Genomic DNA, 21,452 nt, shown 5'->3' on the forward strand with positions numbered 1-21,452 from the left:
TCCCTTTCAAGGGAACTCGAGCTGCGTCAAGCTGTGGGAACTCCTCTGCGTGTGTGCGTCATGAAGCACGTATGGAATCAGTCCAATGGAGAGACGGAACGTCATAGGCGGGTGACGTCATCGACCAGGAAACTATAAAGCACCCCCAAAACACAAGCGCGACAGCTTCTTTGCCTTCAGTAAGCGCTATATGTGGATCTGTCTCAAGTGTTTTTGTCTGTCACTAAGCAGGAGTTTCACTATTTCAAAAAACTATATATATATATATATATATATATATATATATATATATATATATATTATATTGAGAGACAATGGCGAGCGAACAACAATTTAAGAAGTGTGTTCCTCCCTGCTCGCGCTATTTAACGAGCGGGGATACACACAGCTTATGTGTTGTTTGTTTGGGAGTGCAGCATGCCCACTCAGCTCTCGAGGGGGCTGATTGTGAGCATTGCGAGCGTTTGCCTCTTAGAACGCTCCGCTCCCGCCGATCACTCTTTGAGGAGAGTGGTTCGGTTCGCGATCCCCGCAGATCGGGTCCCGCTTATGCCGAGGCTGAGCGGCGACGTCATTCGTGGGGATCGCAGATGGATCTAACAGCGGGGCTTGAGACGGGCTCTGCCCAATCTCAGCCCTTACCTGTTAGATCCAGTGCCTCAGTCTCGGGTTCGGAAGCACGCTCTGCGGTTTCTTCCCCCCGAACTGAGGCCCCAGTACTGCAACTATCCAGTTCTGAGGATCTGGATGTTGTTAGTCTGGATGCGGGAGATGTCGATAATTCGCCATCTCGCTCTCCCGAAAGTGAGGAGCTTATGGAGGTGCTCACTCGTGCTGTTTCTAAATTAAGCATCGAGTGGCCAGCTGTTAGGCAGGAGTCTAGAGAAAAATCTAAATTACATGAAAGATTTTTGCCTTCCCGTTCTCAAGCTCCATGCCGGTGCTTGCCATTCTTCCCTGATCTCCACACAGAGGTTTCGAGATCGTGGAAAAAGCCGGTCTCTTATCGTGTTTTTAGCCCTCAAACTTCCACTTATTCAAACATTGTGGTGGGCTAAATCTCATGGTTATGGGGCGATGCCCAAAGCAGAAGAGGCGCTTGCTAGTCATCTCTTCTTTTAAAGCACCACTTTTACCATCTAAGCCTATTAGAAGTACGTCAGCTTTAGTGGGTAAGGCGTATTCGGCGGCCACTCAAGCCTCGGCGTGCCTGCACACGATGTCCATCTTGCAGGCATACCAGGCTGACTTATTAAAGGATGTGAGTGACACTCAAGAGGTCAGCACTGATGTAGTTCGCGAACTGCATCAGGCTGCAGATTTATCTCTGCGCGCCACCAAGGAGTCGGCCAAGCTAATGGGCCGTACTATGGCAGCCCTGGTGGCCGCAGAGAGGCATCTATGGTTAAATTTCTCTGGTATGAAAGAACAAGACAAAGCTTTTCTTTTGGACGCTCCTCTCTCTCCTCATGGTCTTTTTGGTGATTCTGTAAATACTGTCATAGACAGATTTCAGGAAGAGAAGAAACAATCGGCAGCGTTTCAGAAATTTATGCCTCTTAAAATTCATGTCCCCGGTACTGCTGGGCGGGAGCAGTCCAGGCCGTCAGTCAGCTCCTCACATAGGGCGCAACAGAAGCAGAGTGTCGCGTCTCGCGCTCCCCCTTCCAAACAGTGGGACCAGACGCGGCACTCTCAGCCGAAGTCTTCTGGCAAAACTGATCTGAGGACAGTTATTATGGCTAAGAAGGCTTCGGCAAAGAGGAAGTCCTGACGCCACTGGCGTCAGGATGCTGAGGGTGGTCCCTGCCGTGGGAGAGAGGTGTTCACCGCATTACACGGTGCCCGCTCTTCTTCGGTGCCCTCAGGGGCCCGTTCTGCCAACAGTGGTGGGCCCCGAGCAGGCTCTGGTAATGGAACAAGAGGTGAAAGCGCTCCTTCAAAAGGGGGCTATAGAACGGGTTCCTCCTCCCAGTTTGGAGTCAGGTTTTTACAGCCGATATTTCATCGTTCCAAAGAAGGATGGGGGGTTGCGTCCAATTTTAGATCTGCGCCTGTTGAATCGCTCGGTAGGGAAGCTAAAATTCAAGATGCTCACTATCAAGCAGATCGTGTCACAAATCAGATCCGAGGACTGGTTTGTCACGATAGATCTAAAGTACGCGTACTTCCATATTTCCATCCTTCCACAACACAGGAAGTTCTTGAGGTTCGCCTTCGGGGGCGAGGCGTACCAATACAAGGTTCTTCCATTTGGCCTAGCTTTATCTCCCCGCACTTTCACGAAATGCATGGATGCAGCTTTAGCGCCCCTGAGGTTTCAGGGCATTCGTATTCTCAATTACATCGACGATTGGTTGATTTTAGCTCAGACAGAGCAGATGGCGGTTCAGCATCGAGATGTTGTTCTCGCTCATTTGAGAAAGGTGGGGTTGAGGCTGAACGCAAAGAAAAGTGTATTATCTCCTTCTCAGAAGACCACTTTTCTGGGTGTCGTTTGGGATTCGATCTCGATGCGGGCGCGACTTTCTCCGACCCGCATCGCTTCGATTCTTTCAGCTATGAAAACAAGTAAAGCTAGGCCAGCTACTCACTGTAAAACAGTTTCAGAGACTGTTGGGTCTGATGGCATTAGCGTCCAACGTTATACCTTGCGGCCTGTTGTACATGAGACCACTGCAGTGGTGGCTCCGGACCAAGGGATTCTCCCCGAGGGGAAATCCCCTCCACACGATCAAAGTCATGCGGCGCTGCCTTCGTGCTCTGGTCATGTGGAAAGAAACCTGGTTCCTATCCAAAGGGCCTGTGTTGGGGGCTCTTTGTCGTCATGTAACGCTAACGACGGATGCTTCCCTCACAGGGTGGGGGGCGGTCATGAGTGGTCGTCCAGCCCAAGGTCTGTGGCAGGACCATCATCTATCATGGCATATAAATTGTCTAGAGATATTGGCGGTGTTCCAAGCTTTGAAACACTTCCTAGCAGACCTCAGAGGTCATCATGTGTTAGTTCAGTCAGACAACATGTCGGTGGTCTCGTATATAAATCATCAGGGGGGCCTGCGGTCGCGTCCACTTTACAAGTTGGCCCGTCAGATCCTCCTGTGGTCCCAGGGGAAGTTACGGTCTCTGAGAGCTATGTATCTTCCTGGTTATTTGAATGTGGTAGCAGACTCCCTTTCGAGGCAGGGGCCAAGGCCGGGGGAATGGAGGCTCCACCCCGAGGTGGTGGAGCTCCTTTGGTTGAGTTTCGGTCGCGCCGAGGTGGACCTATTCACTACCAAGGAGACAACGCACTGTCATCTGTGGTTCTCCATCAGTCAGCCAGCCCCTCTGGGGTTGGACGCTCTGGTACAGCCGTGGCCGAGGTCACGTCTGTATGCTTTTCCCCCGGTTGCTCTGCTACCAGGAGTTCTGGAGAGGGTTCGCCGGGACGGGGTCAGCCTACTTCTAGTAGCCCCGTTCTGGCCGGCCCGAGTATGGTTCGCGGACCTAATATCTCTTCTGGACGGCTCTCCCTTGGAGATTCCGATCAGGAGGGATCTACTCTCTCAGGAGGGCGGTACGATATTTCACCCCCGCCCAGAGTTGTGGAAACTGTGGGCTTGGCCTCTGAGGGGGCCCAGCTCATAGAATCTGGTCTCTCAACTGAGGTTGTTGTGACCATCCTTCACTCCAGAGCTCCGTCCACGAGGAAGTTATATGCCCTGAAGTGGAAACTTTTCACTTCTTGGTGTGCAGAACACCGGCAGGACCCAGTTAACGGCCCAGTGGGTGCAGTGCTGGAGTTTCTGCAGGAGCGTTTCTCTGCAGGGTATCCCCCTCCACACTAAAGGTGTATGTGGCGGCACTAGCTGCTTTCCATGTCCCTTTCAGTGGAGTTTCTCTTGGGAGACACCCACTTATAACTCGCTTCCTTCGTGGCACTTTGAGGCTGAGGCCTGCAGTTCATACGAGGGTGCCGACTTGGGATTTGGCCATTGTACTAGAGGGCCTTTCTTTGGCCCCCTTTGAACCTATTGAGGAAGTTTCTGAGAAATTTCTCACTTACAAAACTCTTTTTCTGCTTGCAATCTCCTCACTTAAGAGAATCGGAGATTTGCAGGCCCTGTCGGTTGCACCCTCGTGCCTGGAGTTTTCGCCTGGTATGGTTAAGGCTTTTCTATACCCTAGACCAGGTTATGTCCCTAAGGTCCCTACTAATGTTGTTAGACCTACACTGCTGCAGGCTTTCTATCCTCCTCCTTTTGTGTCATCAGATCAGGAGAAGCTTAACCTTCTCTGCCCGGTTAGGGCGTTAGATGCTTACGTCCACAGAGCTGCCCTGTGGAGGAAATCAGAACAATTATTTGTGTGCTTTGGACCACCCAGGAAAGGGTGTCCCGCGTCTAAACAGAGAATTAGCAAGTGGGTGGTTGAGGCCATCTCACTTGCTTATGAGTCGGCTGGTCAGCCTTCACCTTTGGCTGTTCGAGCCCACTCTACTAGGAGTATGGCTGCTTCTAAAGCATTGTTGTCAGGAGTATCTCTAAGTGATGTTTGTGATGCGGCTGGGTGGTCCTCACCGCATACATTTGTTAAGTTCTATTAATTGGACTTAAGTTCCACTCCTGGGGCGCAGGTGCTCTCGTCCTCTGTGCGCTAGTTCCCACATGACGGTCATTTGCTCCTATGGCGACGTGGGTATTGGCGTTCCTACAGCTTGACGCAGCTCGAGTTCCCTTGAAAGGGAACATCTCGGTTACGTATGTAACCCTAGTTCCCTGATAGGGAACGAGACGCTGCGTCGTTTTGCCATACTCCCAGCATGCCCGTTAGCGCTTCCTTCAGGCCTATCATAAGCTGTCGCGCTTGTGTTTTGGGGGTGCTTTATAGTTTCCTGGTCGATGACGTCACCCGCCTATGACGTTCCGTCTCTCCATTGGACTTATTCCATACGTGCTTCATGACGCACACACGCAGAGGCGTTCCCACAGCTTGACGCAGCGTCTCGTTCCCTATCAGGGAACTAGGGTTACATACGTAATCGAGACGTTTACTAGTTAACTAAAGCTGTTCCCCCAGAAAGCAGCAGTTTCAGCTTTAATTAAAGGCCTAATGGCTTCAGTTTCTGCACAAACCACTGGGAGTTTTCCTGCATTTTCTTAGCAGGTTCATTGCAGTAAAACGTCTCGGTTACGTATGTAACCCTCGTTCCCTGAGTAGGGAACGGAGACGTTACGTCGGATGACGACGAATGGGGTTTCGCTTAGAACACCTATCGACTTCGAGTATTACAAAACGAGCCAATGGCAAAGAAATGCCATGGGTCTGCGGAATTTGCATGGCGTAACTCCGCCCCACCTGGTGGGTATAAAAGGAGGAAGCCGGCAACAAGCAGATATGTTTCTTCGCTGAGGAGCCAAGACTGAGCTCAGGCAATCCCCGCGGTACAGCGGAAAGTGGCAGGCAGACGTAACGTCTCCGTTCCCTACTCAGTGAACGAGGGTTACATACGTAACCGAGACGTTCCCTTTCGTTGTCACTCCGAGTTACGTCGGATGACGACGAATGGGGTTACCAGTCTAATCACGCCACCTTCTCAGCTGTCTTCCAGTGCCCTGCGTAGATCTGAGATCCCTGTCGTGAGACTGGCACGGACGAAGGACTCCTATTTAGCACAGGAATACCAAGGTACACTGGGGAGCATATCCCATAGCTTAGAGGAAATATGCAATTATTGCCAACCCAGAGGGGGGGACTTAGGGAATACACATGTGACCCGAAGGAGACATGGAGAACACTGGGGTGTCCAGCCGCAGGTGGAATATTTCAACCCCAGGGGTGGCAAGGTGGCTTGCCAAGGGAAAGACACATGCTCAAGAGGCTTACAGTGGAAATACACATGTGGGGGTCGCTCAGGGGAGGGACCATGCCCACGGGAGGCACCTAGCCGACGCACAGGCAATAGACACTGGCGCCAACGTCAGGAGTGCTGGAGGAACTCAGGGCTTTCGGGGAAGCTCACCTGAGGAGAATTTCGCACGTATCCAGTCCGTAGAGTGGAATGGCGAGCAAGCGAAGACACCTGAGCGGGTCCAGTACTAGCCGGTTGAAGCGAGTACATGAGTGGACACTGGCTCCACTCGGAGATTGTAGAATCTGGCGAATGTGTTAGGTGTCGCCCAGCCTGCAGCTCTGCAGATGTCTGTTAGCGAGGCGCCATGCGCTAGAGCCCAAGAGGATGCCACACTCCGGGTGGAGTGGGCAGTCACACCAAGGGGGCACGGTCGACCCTGCTGCTGGTATGCCAAAGCAATGGCGTCCACTATCCAGTGAGACAACCTTTGCTTGGAGAGAGCCTTTCCCTTCAGCTTCCCACCATAACAGACAAAGAGCTGGTCAGAGGTCCTGAAACACTGCGTCCTGTCTACATAGGCGCGGAGGGCGCGTACTGGACAGAGCAGTGCCAAGGCTGGGTCTGCCTCCTCCGGGGGCAGCGCTTGCAGGTTCACCACCTGGTCCCGGAAGGGAGTGGTAGGAACCTTGGGCACATATCCAGGCCAGGGTCTCAGGATCACGTGAGAGTAAGCCGGCCCAAATTCCAGGCACGCTTCGTCAACGGAGAAAGCGTGCAGGTCCCCCACCCTCTTGATGGAGGCCAATGCAGCCAGGAGCGCTGTCTTCATAGACAGGAACTTAAGCTCCACTGATTGCAACGGCTCAAAGGGAGCACTCCGCAGGGCAGTTAGAACCACTGAGAGGTCCCAAGAGGGAACGAGAGGAGGGCGAGGAGGATTCAGTCTCCTCGCTCCTCTCAGGAACCTGATGATCAGGTCGTGCCTTCCAACAGACTTACCTTCGACCAGGTCATGGTGTGCGGCAATAGCGGCAACATAGACTTTCAGGGTGGAGGGAGACAGCCTTCGCTCCAGCCTATCTAAAAGGGAGGTAAGCACGACACTAATCGAACATCTCCGGGGGTCTTCTTGGTGAGAAGAGCACCAGTTGACGAAGAGGTTCCACTTCAACGCATAGACGTGTCTCGTGGACGACGCTCTAGCGGAAGTGATGGTAGCCGCCACCGCTGGTGGTAGGGTACTCAAACCTGCCATAGGGTGCCCCGTCCCTGAGAAAGGAGGTCCTTCCTCAGGGGAATCGGCCAAGGAGGTGCTGTCGCGAGGAGTACTAGTTCGGAGAACTAGGTCCGGGCGGGCCAGTATGGCGCGACCAGAATGACCTGCTCCTCGTCCTCCCTGACCTTGCGCAGGGTCTGCGCAAGAAGGCTCACTGGGGGAAACGCATATTTGCGGCCCCGCGGCCAGCTGTGCGCCAGTGCATCCGTGCCGAGCGTGCCCTCGGTCAGGGAATAATACAGGTCGCAATGGGGCGAGTCGTGAGAGGCAAACAGATCTAACTGCGCGTCCCCGAACTGGTCCCAAATCAGCTGAACCGACTGGGGATGGAGTCGCCAATCTCCCGGGAGGGGCTGAAGCCGTGAGAGCTCGTCGGCTGCACAGTTCAGGGCTCCGGGGATATAAATGGCATGAAGCGACCTCAGATGCTTCTGACTCCATATGAGGAGGTGGCGGGCGAGTTGCGACCTACGGCGGGAGCGTAGACCACCTTGATGGTTGATGTATGCTACAGTGGCGGTATTGTCTGAACGAACTAGTACGTGTTGGTTCTTGAGCACGGCCCGGAAGCGGCGCAAAGCAAGACGTACGGCCAGCAACTCTAGGCAATTGACGTGCCAGAGGCGTCGGGGTCCTGTCCAGGAGCCTGCGGCAGCACGTCCATTGCACATGGCACCCCAGCCCGTGGAGGAGGCATCTGTCGTTACAACAACATGCCGCAAAGCTCGTTCCAGGGGCACTCCGGCCCGTAGAAAACTGAGGTTCGACCACGGGGTGAAGGTCTGACGGCAGGTCGGAGTAACTGGTACTCGGAGGGTGCCGTGTTGCCATGCACACCTCGGGACTCGGTCGCGGAGCCAAAGCTGAAGCGGTCTCATATGAAGCAATCTGCAGCGGCAAACCGCGGCTGCAGATGCCATATGCCCCAGGAGCCTCTGAAGAAACTTCAGTGGAACCGCACTCTTGCGCTTGATAGTCTCAGGCAAGTCAGCAATGGCTGAGTGGAGAAGGCGACCAAGTCCAAACCGAGAAAAGAGCTCCTCTGCACGGGGCAAAGTTTACTCCTTCCCCGGTTGACCCGAAGGCCCAGACGAGCTAGGTGCCGGAGCACTGGGTCCCTGTATTCGCAAACCTGGTCTCAGGAGTGAGCTTAAGACAGCCAGTCACCGAGATAGTTCAGGATGCGAACCCCGTGTTCCCATGGAGGAACAAATGCAGCCTCAACAACCTTGTGAAGGCGCGAAGAGACAGGGCTAGCCCGAATGGGAAAACAGCGTACTGATATGCGCGTGCCCTGACAGCAAACCGTAGGTATGGTCTGAGTCGAAGGAGAACGGAGACATAAAAGTAGGCGTCCTTCAGGTGGATCGCTGCAAACCAATCCTGTGGCCGCACACATCCAGAAATGCGTTTGGCCAGGAGCATCTTGAACGGCAGCCTGTGAAGGGAGCGGTTCGGACCAGGATTGGCCGTAACCCACCAGACTTCTCTGGGACAATGATGTAGGGGCTGTACACCCGGACCTCCTTTCGGCTGGAGGGACAGTCTCAATCGCACCCTTCGCCAGTAGGGTAGCAACCTCCGCTCTCATGATAGGGCATAGCCAACGACCAAAGTGGAGCGGACTCCCCTGAAGTGGGGAGGAGACCGTGCGAACTGAATCGCATAGCCGAGCCGATGGTTCGCGCGACCCAGCGGAACAGATAGGGAAGCTCTAGGCAGGCTCCCAACTGTGCCAGCGGCGTCGAGAACCACAGACGTCCCCCCGGTGGTGCGGCGAAGCGGAATGACCGGCCCAGACGTGGACGGCATAGCGGCCCGGTGTGGGGGCAAGGTCAAACCGCACCCTGACAGAGGAGGCCAGGGAAGGACCAGCGTTCCACGGGGGCCTGCTCTGTCAAGGGTCTGACGACAGAGGGGGACAGGGGCGAAGCGGTCGTGGACGGCACGCCGTGTCAACCACCTCCGGGACAGAGGGGGACGAGGAGAGCACGGCATGTGGGCGGCGCTCTGTGACGTCCGAACTCTCTGTGCTCAGAGACGGAAGAGTCAGTTCTTTGGAGAATAAGGATTCTTCCCCGGCCCTCACCCGGGGAAAGGAGTGGTCCTGCTACCAGCTCCTGGAAAGAACTGAGTCCCATCTCTGAGGAGCCCATCCAAAGAGCGCCGCTTAACCCGGTGTGTAGCGGGGGGCGGGGCTGGAGAGGACTGTTTTGGCGTCCGACCGCGGCCTCCAGAGCCGGCCCGGCTGAGCGGGCGGGGTGGGAGCCGCGGGGGGGCGCCCTCGGCGGTGGGCAGACCGAGGGATCTGAGCGGACGGCGGGGCCGTCGGGACAGAGTCAACCTCAGTCTGCTCCATCCCCGAGGAGCCCGTCTCAGGAGCGCCACTTAACCCGGCGTGTAGCGGGGGGCGGTGCTGGAGAGGGGCTGTGGCGTCCGCCCGCGGCCCCCAGATCCGGCCCGGGTGAACGGGCGGGGTGGGAGCCGTGGGAGGGCGCCTTCGGCGGTGGGCAGACCGAGGGATCTGGGCGGACGGCGGGGCCGTCGGGACAGAATCAACGTCAGTCTGCTCATGAGCGCCTGAGAGCTGTTGGTCAAGCCCTCAACCTCACCGCCGGAGAGGCCGACCTGGGATATGGGAATGTCGGACGGACGGGTCCGCGCGACGTCCAGCACATCAGACAGGTACAGCCACAGAATGGTGAGCATCACCTGACCCAGGGAGCGTACGGCCACTTTCGTCGCTCGGAGAGCAATGTCAGTGACAGCGCGCAGCTCAGTGAAGAGCCCTGGGTCAGTCCCGCCCTCGTGCAGGTCCATGAGCATCTGGGTCAGGTGGACCAGCAGAATGACCATGGCATGCAGTGAGGCGGGTGCCAGTCCCGTGGCACTATAGGATCTCGCCACAAGCGTAGACGAAAAACTACAGGCCACGGGCGGGTGCTTAGGATTGCGCCGAGAAGAAGCACTCTGAGGACACATAGCATCGCAACAGAGCGTTCAGCCGGGGGAACCCCAGTGTACCCAAGGGCAGCGGCCCCATCGAGGGGAGGAAAGGCGGATGAGATCAGCGGGCGGTCCTGAGGAGACAAGGGGGTCTTCTAGGACTTCGAGATCTCATCCTGCACGTCCGGGAAGAGAGGTATTGGGGTTTGCCGCGGACGAGGGTCGGCGGCCTTACCCAAAACCAATCGTCCCAGGAAAGCATGGCCGTCATCTCCGGATCAGACTCAGGCACAGCCGTATGCACACCGGAAGGTGGCAGCTGTGACGAGCCCTCACTTCCAGAAGACTCAAGCCCACCTAGTGATGCTGCAACAGACATGGCATCTTCCTCTGTAGCTTCAACTGAAACACGCGGGCCACCAGAGGGTAGACTCGCGGGAATCAGCAGTTCACTAGCGGGCACCGTCATTGAAGAGGGGGGCTGGGGTCACGGACACATAGTCGGCGCCTTGTTCCAGACCGTAACCCTCAGGTCACCCTGGCCACCCGCCGAAGATCGGGGGGTGGATGAGGGGACTCTCACTCTTGCGAGTTCACCGAGTCTCGACCTATATATGACGCGATGATCACGTTCCCTTGCGAGAACATGAGTCACCCACGAGCGCTGTTCAAGCATGATCAAACACACTAGACAGCGCTCGTGCCCATCAGAGTCCGACACCAGTCCGCTGCAACCAGACATGCACGGGCGAGCCGTCTTTAAAAAGACGTGCCGCGTGCGAGCTCTTTTATGAGAGGAGAGAAAAAAAAAAACTCCGCGATGTTGAAGCGCACAGGGAGACACACACACACTGGCAGATTACTGCACAGATCAGCAGGCACTGTGAGCTCGCTGCAGATCGCCGTCACACCAACACCGGAGAGAGAAGCTCCTCTCGTAGAGCGAAGTCAGAGATGACTGTGGAGTGAAGAAATACTCTTGGCTCCGAAGCGAAAACATATCTGCTTGTTGCCGGCTTCCTCCTTTTATACCCACGAGGTGGGGCGGAGTTACGCCATGCAAATTCCGCAGACCCATGGCATTTCTTTGCCATTGGCTCGTTTTGTAATACTCGAAGTCGATAGGTGTTCTAAGCGAAACCCCATTCGTCGTCATCCGACGTAACTCGGAGTGACAACGAAAGGGAACTAATGTTTCTAGTGATGGATGGGAATGTGTTTTGCAGCAGGGATATTATTGTTCACTAAAATTAAAATAAATAAAAAATCTTAAAAAATGTAATTGCTTGAAATAAAATGAACATTTAAAAAAATAAACTTATTTCATTTCAGCTTGTTGCCAATCAACATTTCTCGTGTTTGTTTAGTTTATCCTGCAATACTAAAAGAACTAAATTGAACTAGATTACTAAAACATGAACTAAAATTGAAATATGGTGGCAGAAGTAATGTTAGTACATGCATTAACAAACACTGAGCATTACGGTTGTTTTATATTAATCTCCAATCTTGAATCTTATTAATGTTAAATGTTAAATTTTAGTTAATAAAAAATATAATTGTTCATTGGTAGTTCATATTAGTTCAAGTCCATTAAATAATAACAGATAAAACGTTTGATTTTAATAATGTATCAGTAAAGGTTCTGAACTGTAAGTAGTTTACTAATGTTAAAAGATAATGTAAAGTGTTATCAAAAGAAGATATTTTGACCAAACAAGATTTGGACTCCATTGACTTTCATTGTATGGAGAAAACAACACAGACTTTTCAAAATATCTTTTTTATGTTCAACAGAAGAAAGTTAATGATGATAGACTGATTGTTTTGATGAACTATTCCTTTAATAAAGTGTGTGAACTTAAGCACACTGAATCTGTATTTATCTCTAGTGGGAATGTGTTTGTCTCATGTTGAATGTGTTTCGATGTAATCCATGTGCTCCACATTATGGTATTTTTCATGGATTTTCCTCGATGTTGATCTGTCTTTAGTGTGTGTCCTGTTGCTGTTTGAGGATGAAAAAGCTCCAGTTATTCTCTATATCAGTGTCAGTGTTTCTGAACCCCTGAAACGCCTCCATTGTATCTTGAGTTTCTTCCGGGAACGAACTAGTCACAATATTCCTCATTATAATAATTCATGCACAGAATAAAGGGGCGGGGCCTGGTTGAGTTAGTTAGTAGTGTGTTAAACTGGCGGTTATGGTAAGGGGCGGGACATTTCCCAAAGACACTCGAAGCTCTCGACCAATCACAACACACTGATCCAGCCGACCAATCAGAGCACAGTGTGCTTTTCAGAAGGAGGGGCTTCATAGAGACAGGAAGTAAACAGAGCGTTACTGACAGACTGGGAAGAGAGGAGCCGCAACAATGGAGAATATTAGGAAAATAATCAACATTCAAGCAAGAAAACCTGTTCTAGTAGAGGCTGAAAACAACATCAAGATAAAATGGCTTCTTTAACATTCTCACAGGAATGTATTTTCCCTGATTTCTCCCTCAGACGGGGCAGCAGCGATGGTGGGAGCAGGAGATTCCCGTGGAAGGAAACATCCAGAAGGGAGAACTGATCACACACAACCTGACGGAGCTCATCCGACCCGAGGCGTACGTGGTCCGACTCACGCCGATCACACGCTTCGGAGAGGGGGATTCAACCACCCGGATCGTCACGTACAGTGGTACGACACGCATGAAAAACACTGGGTTAAAAACAACCCAATTTGGGTTGTTTTCAACACAAGGGCTGGGTAAATATAGGACAGAACCGTAGACTGTAAATATATATGTTCGTAGTGTGCGTCACCCGTAGTGTTTCTGAAGAGCGTTTTTGAAGCCTAAAGTGGGCGGAGCCAGCCGTCGCCATCTTGGCAGCGTCACTCCCAGATAAACGAACGTGTGCAGCGAGGCGGATTAGCTGAGGTGACGTGGCGCTAACGCTGGCAGATAAACGGCTAGTAGTGACATCAGCGGCAATCCACCTGTCACTCAAGTGGCCACGCCCTGAATTATGCAGAACTTTAAGGCTGAATATAATTTTATTTTATCGATTTCATACATTAATTAATGTTTACAGATTGATTAACTTAAATCCTCTAAACTTAAAAAAAAAAAAAGCAATACTCCACATAGCCACTGGTTTACATGATAATTCCTGCACTGCTCCTCTTGAAGAGGTCACAAAAAGCCCACGATAAATAACTCAAGACCCAGGTTTGGGTAACATAAAAACTACCCGAACACTGAAAAAATAACACCCCAGATGTTTTAGTGTAGCTGAGTTCATGAGCTATTTACTATTGCTAAGTTGAGTTATTTTTAAATACTCGAGCGTTTTGGGGTTGGTTACATGAAAGAGTCTCTTCTGCTCACCCAGCCTGTGTTTATTTGATCAAAACATAATAATAATTGTGAAATATTATTCTAATGTAAAACAGCTATTTTCTATGTGAATATATAGTAAAGTGTAATTTATTGCTGTGATCAAAGCTGAATTTTCAGCATCATTACTCCAGTCTTCAGTGTAATATGATGATTTGATGCTGAAGAATGTTGAATTTGTTCAAATTTATTTATACATTTTATTCTTTTTTCAGGATTCTTTGATAAATGGAAAGTTCAAAAGAACAGCATTTATATGAAATATAATCTTTTGTAACATTCTTTACTATCACCTTTGATAAATTTAATGCATCCTTGATGAATAAAAGTAGTGATTTCATTAAAAAAGGTTAAGATCATTAGTTTAGTGCTGGACGTGATTAGCTGATGAGAGATCAGTGTTTTGCGATCTGCTCGTTTGCAGTTTCAGTTTGATTGTGCAGGGATGCAAACAGCCCGCTTTTCGGCGCCTCCCGCTTTTTTCACGTCAGTTTGGGTGACTTATGTGAATCGTGCAGATCCGAAGAGATTTTTGGGGGGTCTGATTATAATTTCACCAACAGTATTTCTGGATTGCCTCCACCGAACAAGTAAATAGGAAATAAGCAAATCAGAACACTGCGCGCCAAAACAGCAGTATGCGCGCAAGCGTGAACCACTAGTGTTTCTTCCACTAGCTCGTGGCCTGAGGTAGCTCGTCAAGGGGCCGCACGAGGATGGTCTTGTGCGCGCTCACGGTGCAGAAACTCGCTCGCGCGTGGATGGCATTCTGCGCGCGTATACTGTTCCCTCTCAAGGGAACTCGAGCTGCGTTGAGACGTGGTGGGAACGCTCTGCGTGATTGCATCGTGAAGCACGTGTATAATCAGTCCAATGGAAGAGCTAGACGTCATAGGCGGGTGACGTCATAGACCAGGACGCTTTAAAGCACACCTGAAAACAGACCGCGACAGCTTCTGCGCCTTCAGCAAGCGATCTGTGTATTCTGTCCTTGTCATATTTATTGTTTTCTGTCAAGTTGCAATATATATATATATATATATATATATATATATATATATATATATATATATATATATTGGCAAAAGAGAGCAAGCAGCTTTGTGTTGTTCCCTGCCAACGTTATATCACGGGTTGGGACACACACATCAGCTTTCTGGTACTATTTGGGAGTGGAGCATGCCACAGTCAGTTCTCGAGTACGCTGAGCATTGCGAGAAGCTGTCCGTGAGGACGCTCTGCTCCCACCGGGCGTTCTTCGAGGAGGACGGTTCGGTTTCGCGCCCCCCACGTGGGTCCCGCTGTTGCCGATGCATGGCTGCGACTCGCATTTTGGGGTTCGCTAACAGATCTGACAGCGGGGGTTGGGACGGGCCCCGCCCTATCTCAGTTTTCACCTGCCAGATCCAGTGCTGGCGATTCCAGTTCGGAGGAATTGGTATCGTTAGTGTTTTGTTTAAAAAGAGAACAAAACAAATAAAGATATTAAGAAAAAGACAGATGTTTGAGGTTTCAATAAATTAATAAATAAGTCAGCTCATAACTCTGTTGAATAAAGAGGTGCTTTAAAAGGAGTTCCCTTTCGAAGGGAACTCAACAATACGTCAACGACGCTATGGGGAACGCCTCAGGCGTGACAGGTGTCTGAAATCACTATCAAATCACGTCAATCATATTGACCGGCGACAGCCCGTGAATCATTAGCGTGAATGATTAACCTGCGACCTGGAAGTATAAAGGGGCGCCTTGCAAACATGACAAATCATCTCATCGTCTTCAGGGACTGTTTGTTTGAAACGCTATTCAAGTATACGAAGGTAAGGAAGGATGAAACGCACAGCTAAGGCAGATTGTTTTCGTAAGTGTGCCGACCCGTGTCCGAGGTTTCTGACACCGGCCGACACACACGAGCTGTGCGTTTTTTGCTTGGGTGAAGAGCACGCACGGGAGGTTCTCGAGGGAGCCCTCTGTGCTAACTGTGAGCGTTTTTCTCTTAAAACGCTCCGCTCTCGTCTGGCCCTCTTCTCGAGTGAAGGGGGTTCAGCGTCTGGACCCCACGGCGCGGGTCCCGCTCGTGCCGAGGCCGAGCGGCAACTTAAATCATGGGGCTCCCAGACGGAGCTCGTCGATCGCCTCGAGAGGGTTGTTAACCTCTCAGATGATTCGACGGCTGACGAGGGCGAACTGCAGGTCGATGGGGAAGATTACTCACCGACTGTACCTGCAGTTGATGCTCTTCAGGACGCGCAGGAGATGGCTGAGGAGGTGTATGATCAGGTAGATCCTGAACCTCCTCAGCCACCCTGCCCCGTGTATGCAGAGCTGGTGGATGTGATGGAGCGCGCTGTCAATAGGCTGCAGCTGCCTTGGCAGCGCGCTAGAGGAGAGATCGCTCGCGGTAGGCTCGACGATCGGTTTCTCCCCGGCCATACACCACCAGCTCAGGTGAGCCTTCCATTCCTTCCTGATCTTCACACGGAGATCGAGAGGGCATGGAAGAGCCCATACTCTGCCCGTATTCACCGACATCAGCGGGCCAGTTTCGCTGATGTCGAGGGGATCGGAGAGCATGGGTACGTGTCAATGCCGCCCATTGACGAGACGTTCGCAAACTATCTCGTTTCTGGGCGGGCAGCGACATTGAAAGCTCCAACCCTGCCATCCAAACCGCTAAAAACAACGGCTCGTTTGAATGGCAGAGCATACACGGCAGCAGGTCAGGCCGGTGCTGCACTGCACACCATGGCAGTATTACAGGCGTACCAGGCCGACCTGCTGGGGGATCTCGACCAGGGGGCAGGGATGTCCCCTGAGGCGGTGGCTGAGCTGCGCCGCACCACAGATCTGGCTCTCCGGGCCACCAAGCAAACCGCTGCCGCGATCGGACGGTCGATGGCGGCGATGGTGGCCACGGAGAGGCATCTGTGGTTAAGTCTAGCCGACATCGGGGAGAAAGAAAAAGCCTTTCTCCTCGATTCGCCGGTTTCGCCTTCCGAACTCTTCGGCACCTCCGTAGAAGCGGTGGTGGGGAAGTTCAGGGAGGCGAAGGCGCGCTCAGCAGCGTTTAAAACTTGTATGCCGCTGAGATCCGCGTCCGTACCCCGGCAAGCGGGAGAGCCTGGCCCTTCACGGTCTGAGGACCGTAGGCAGGGTCAGCGAGCCAGTGTCGCCTCTCGTGCGCCCCCTCCCTTGAGGAGCAGGTCGCAGAGAAGGCGTGACTCCCGCAACAGAAGAGATTTGAGGGAGGTTATCCAGCACAAACGCACACAGCGTTGGTAATGGATAACCTCCCCGGAGGGTCACGAAATCTGCCCTCTCTCTTCTGACCCCCAGGCGTTCGTAACATCAGGCCTGGGGATGGGCCTATGATGAGAACTATGTTCTGATGGCCCACCTAGGCTTGGTTAGTGGAAACGCCCCTTTCAGGCATGTAAAGTGGCGGATCCCAGGTTTGTAAAGAACTATCTGGCGAGTCTTCACTTTGCACGCCGCAGGTGAGCTGCTGGTCTTTTCAAAGAGTATTTTTTGTGATTAAAAAATAACATATCTCTCTTTACAGACCTCGTTCCCTGTATAGAGTCATGGGGTCATGTCAAGGTAATAAGGTAAGAGAACTTTATTGGAATATCAGGGCCCTGAAGTTCCCCGTTGGGTGGCCAGAACGGTAACTGTGTTAGCCTTCGGGCTGCTAGCCACCTCAGGGTAGAGTGGTTGGTCTCTCTCTTTAAATTGTTTTACTTAGAGTGTTGACTGACGCTAGAGCTTCAGATAGATCTTATGTCCGGCCCACAGGTCCGTTTTGACTTCTTCCTGAGTATGTCGCCCCTTGAGCTCTGTTTGGGTTTTCATTAGGCTGAGCGATTCTGCAGCCCTTTGTATGGAATAATACAGACTATATTCTTTAGTAAGGCTGTGGCTCCTCCGAGCCCTCAGATAGATCTATGCTTGCAGGCTGGCCCTCACCAGGGCCCTCTGTAGCTGGCCTAGGCTGTGCCAGGGATATTAGAGGCGCTCTGCTAAAAATTTTAGCATTTCTTCCTCTGACCCTTCACTGTGTGAATGTTGGTTTCTAGCGTCCCTGTATAAACAGCCTCCTCCCGTGGGAGTCGTTAGGCCAAGGCCCGCCCCCTTCTCTGCATTCTGGGGTGACTAGAGTAATGCAGCGTGGTGCTGAGGATGGTTTGTAAGGACATGGTAGGCCTCAAACAGGCCTCCGTGGTATATATGTCTTTATTGAGCAGGGTTAGGCCGTCTTTCGCTTCACGAAGAAGACTGGGTTTCCTGCCCGACCCTGCCATGCAGAACTGGCCTATGGATTTAGGCCGCCAGTTTAGGCTTCACTTACCTCGCTGAGCTACTGCTCGAGCGCTAGGTTGTAGGTGGTTGGCTTTCATTCAAGCCCCACTCCCCTAGGTTGGGCACAGATACATTTCTGTCACCCCTAGAGCCGCTGGCAGGCCCGCACCCTGATAACCTCAGGGTGAGGTGTGAGTATTCCCCTGTGATACAGGGTAGGTCTGAGCACTTCACTCCCAGTTCTGTTTTATCCCACCTCGCACCACTATGGCTCGGGTCGAGTATGAAGTAAGCTTCACTTCTTCTTTGGTCGAAGTACGCTCCCCTGAAGCCAGAGCATTGCCCTGAGCTGACGCCCATGCATAGATGGTAGGCCCCTGACTAACTGGGGCCTCCGTTGAGGCAGAGTGGCGTATGTTGTACTCCCCTTGTTTTAAGGGTGCTAGCTTTCTTGCGGAGTACACTGCCATGGGCAATGTGATTAGGCACCAGGATGCTGTAGGCGCTGTGTAAACAGTTTTTTCTGCCAACGAAGGCTGCGCCATTAGGTAGTAGGCCTCAGCAGGCCTCCTTGATTGGACAGCCCCCCAGAGGGCACTGTAGGCCAGCTCACTTTACGTGGTTGGCCTTGGTGGTTCGGGCAGTTGACTCACTGATGGGTAGTAGGCCTTAAACAGGCCTCCTCGGAGGTGAGTCCCAACATTGTGGGACATACCTTATAGCGCTACTGGAAGCCCATTAGTGAATTATGCTGTGTAGTATGGTTTCCAACAGTGTACTTTATGGCAGAATATGACTTGCTATTAGCTAGTAGGCCCGACCAGGCCTCCCTGATAGGCGAGTCCCCAGCTGGCTGGCCTTAGCAGGCCACCTTATACTTTCACCCGGACTCAGGGCTCAAAGCTACCAGTGAGTTCCCATAGATAGTGGTGACCAGGTGGTAGGCCTCACCAGGCCTCCCTGAAGGTGAGCTCCCCACATACTGTGGTTGTAAGGTAGTAAAAGGATCAGGTAGTAGGCCTCTCCGGGCCTCCCTGTAACGCTCCCTAGTGGTGCTGGGTTTATGAAGCTAGTGGTCTCTTGCTATCAGTTTCAGCTAGCCTTAATAGGCAGCTGCTGAAGGCGAGCTTGCGCCCTGGCTCGCTAAAGTGTTCATTCTCTGCTAAAGGTTCCCTCCCGGAACCTTTTTCTGCCAACAGCCTGGTTTGCCTACCAGGCAGACCTTGTGCTCCCCTCACGAGGGTCTCTATGAGCATGCGGCTTCCTGAGTCTGGTCAGACGGTCGTAGGCCTCTCGTGAGGCCTCCCAGTTAGATCAGCCCTTAGGCCTTCACAGGCCTCCTCAGTGTTTTGAAACACAGACACTGGGTTGATCCGTGGATCGAGTAGAGAAACTCCCCTCGCTAGCAAGGGTCGGAAAGCTCCGACTCTATGCTGAGTCATACTCTCCGGGATATCCCGTCTCTGAGATCCGGGCCGAGTGGTTCACTGCCAGCTTCGCAGTCCCTCGGGTTGGATGCCTTACTTAAGGCATTTGTCCAGAGGCTCTGTCTTCAGACAGACAGGATTTGGCCAGACTAAGTGTCTATGTACTGGCGCCAGGTCAGGCCGTCCTGGTGGCATTTCGGGGTGAGTACGTTCCCCTGAATAGTGACTGGCTGGGGTTCCCTTGGGTTCCCTAGCCACATTCCCTAGAAGGGACCCCTTCTAATTGGAAGCTGAGGTTCCAGGCCCGGAGCCGGCCCAGGTAGACCTTTCATTTAACCATGTTTATGAAGGTTTTTCTGTGAGGCTGTAGCTTGGGCTATGACCGTAGGGAATGCTGTCACTGACAGCCCAGTGTGACCTGAGGGTGAGTGGTTCTAGCGTTTCATTTGAAGTTGCTGGTTCTGACAGTTGTCACTGCCACTTGGCATGCACTCCCCTTAGCATGGTGGCGTTGGTATATCGTTCCCCATAGCGTCGTTGACGTATTGTTGAGTTCCCTTCGAAAGGGAACGTCTCAGGTTACTACTGTAACCTATGTTCCCTGAGAACAGGGAACGAGACAATACGTCTCCCTGCCATGCCGCGGGGCTTGCCTACCGTACATTCCCTTCAGACGATAAGGTGATTTGTCATGTTTGCAAGGCGCCCCTTTATACTTCCAGGTCGCACGTTAATCATTCACGCTAATGATTCACGGGCTGTCGCCGGTCAATATGATTGACGTGATTTGATAGTGATTTCAGACACCTGTCACGCCTGAGGCGTTCCCCATAGCGTCGTTGACGTATTGTCTCGTTCCCTGTTCTCAGGGAACATAGGTTACAGTAGTAACCTGAGACGTTTTATCTAGTGCTGTTGCTAGTTAAATATTTTCTGGCCAGCTGAACATTATGAGAGTGAAAAAGAGAGTTTATTAGATGAAATATATCTAAAAACAGAAAAACTCTGTATCTCAGCATCCTCGTCGGGGACTGCCGTTTTTCCCTATCTCCACACCACACTTTGGTGTCGAGATCGTGGAATAAGCCGGTTTCTATTTTATGTGTTTAATGCCCAAACGTCTAACTATAGTAATGCTATGGGTATTAAGTATTATGGTATGACAGTTCCTCGGGATAAAGAGACGCTTGCTAGCTTTCTCTCTCCCGAGTCGGCGTCATCATTTTTAACCCCGACGTTACCCACCAGCCATCTTAAATAAATAAATAAAAATGTTATTAGGCAGCACTGGTGGGTGAATTATAAAGACATGGATGAATGTGAGGTGGTCAGCACTGACGCTATTCGAGAATTGCGTTGGGCAAAAACAGATAAACTATACTGGGGAGGGACGGTTTCGAGAAATCGTTTCTCCTCTGCGTCCTCTGGGGGGCGACTCTCTGAGGAGGGTCGCAGCACGGCCAATTCGGTTGTTTTCCTGCTGGTGGCCACGGAGTGATATATTTATATATATATACGTTTTTCTGATTTAAAAATAAAGAAAAATAAGATAAAATTATGTCTGTTCTTCTGGACGCTGGACGAAGAAATAAAGCCATTCAGCGGCGTTCCAGAGGTTTCTTCCTCACCAATCTAATGTTCCTGAGACTGCTGGGCGGAGCAGTCTCGGTCTACTAAGCTCCTCGCAGCACAGAGTGCAAAACGAGCCTCGCCATTTGGGTCCTCCACAATTGAGGGGGACTTGGGTGGCGGTAGCAGTCTAGCCAGTTAGAGATATGCAAGATCTGAGGACTATTTTATCTCTAAAAAGCTTGGACAAATAGGAAGCCCTGACGCCGAGGCTATCAGGCTTCTAAAGGGTGGTCCCCTCCGGGGTAGGGATGGTTTTGAGAAATCGTTTCTCCTCGGCGCCCTCTGGGGTGCGACTCTCTGAGGAGGGTCGCAGCGCTGCCAGTTCGGTTGTTCCCTGCTGGTTCGCCGTTCAGGGCACCGAGGTGTCAGCGTCCCCATACGATCCTCCGAGGAGGGTCGTAGAACGGTCAGTTCGGTTGTTCCCTGCCGGTTCGCCGCTTCAGGGCACCGTAGTGACTGTTCAACCAAATCCAGAGGCCACTCTTGAGAGACTGGTTCCCCTAGTAGAATTTCTGGCAGCGTGGAAACTACTGCCACATATTTCTCGGTGGGTCCTGCACACTATAGAAAAGGGTTCAGAATTTGGTTCTTGTTCGCCCAGATTTCTAGGAGTCCTCCCCACTGTGGTGGACCCCGAGCAGGCTTTGCTTATG

The 21,452-nt window shown here is 52.0% G+C and overlaps 1 protein-coding gene across 3 annotated transcripts in view; it reads left to right on the forward strand.

Annotated features, from left to right (window-relative positions):
• LOC143707733 (MAM domain-containing glycosylphosphatidylinositol anchor protein 2) overlaps positions 1-21,452 on the forward strand; it is a 288,467-nt gene that overhangs the window by 231,773 nt on the left and 35,242 nt on the right. For all 3 annotated transcript variants that reach the window (XM_077200059.1, XM_077200057.1, XM_077200058.1), the window contains exon 11: positions 12,567-12,744. In XM_077200059.1, coding sequence (XP_077056174.1) covers positions 12,567-12,744 — 178 coding nt within the window. The remainder of the gene's footprint in view (positions 1-12,566; positions 12,745-21,452) is intronic.

The sequence above is a fragment of the Siphateles boraxobius genome, unplaced genomic scaffold (genome assembly GCF_051911475.1).
Source record: "Siphateles boraxobius isolate OS27281-9 unplaced genomic scaffold, OSU_SipBor_1 115, whole genome shotgun sequence".
In the NCBI taxonomy this organism is placed as follows: Eukaryota; Metazoa; Chordata; class Actinopteri; order Cypriniformes; family Leuciscidae; genus Siphateles; species Siphateles boraxobius.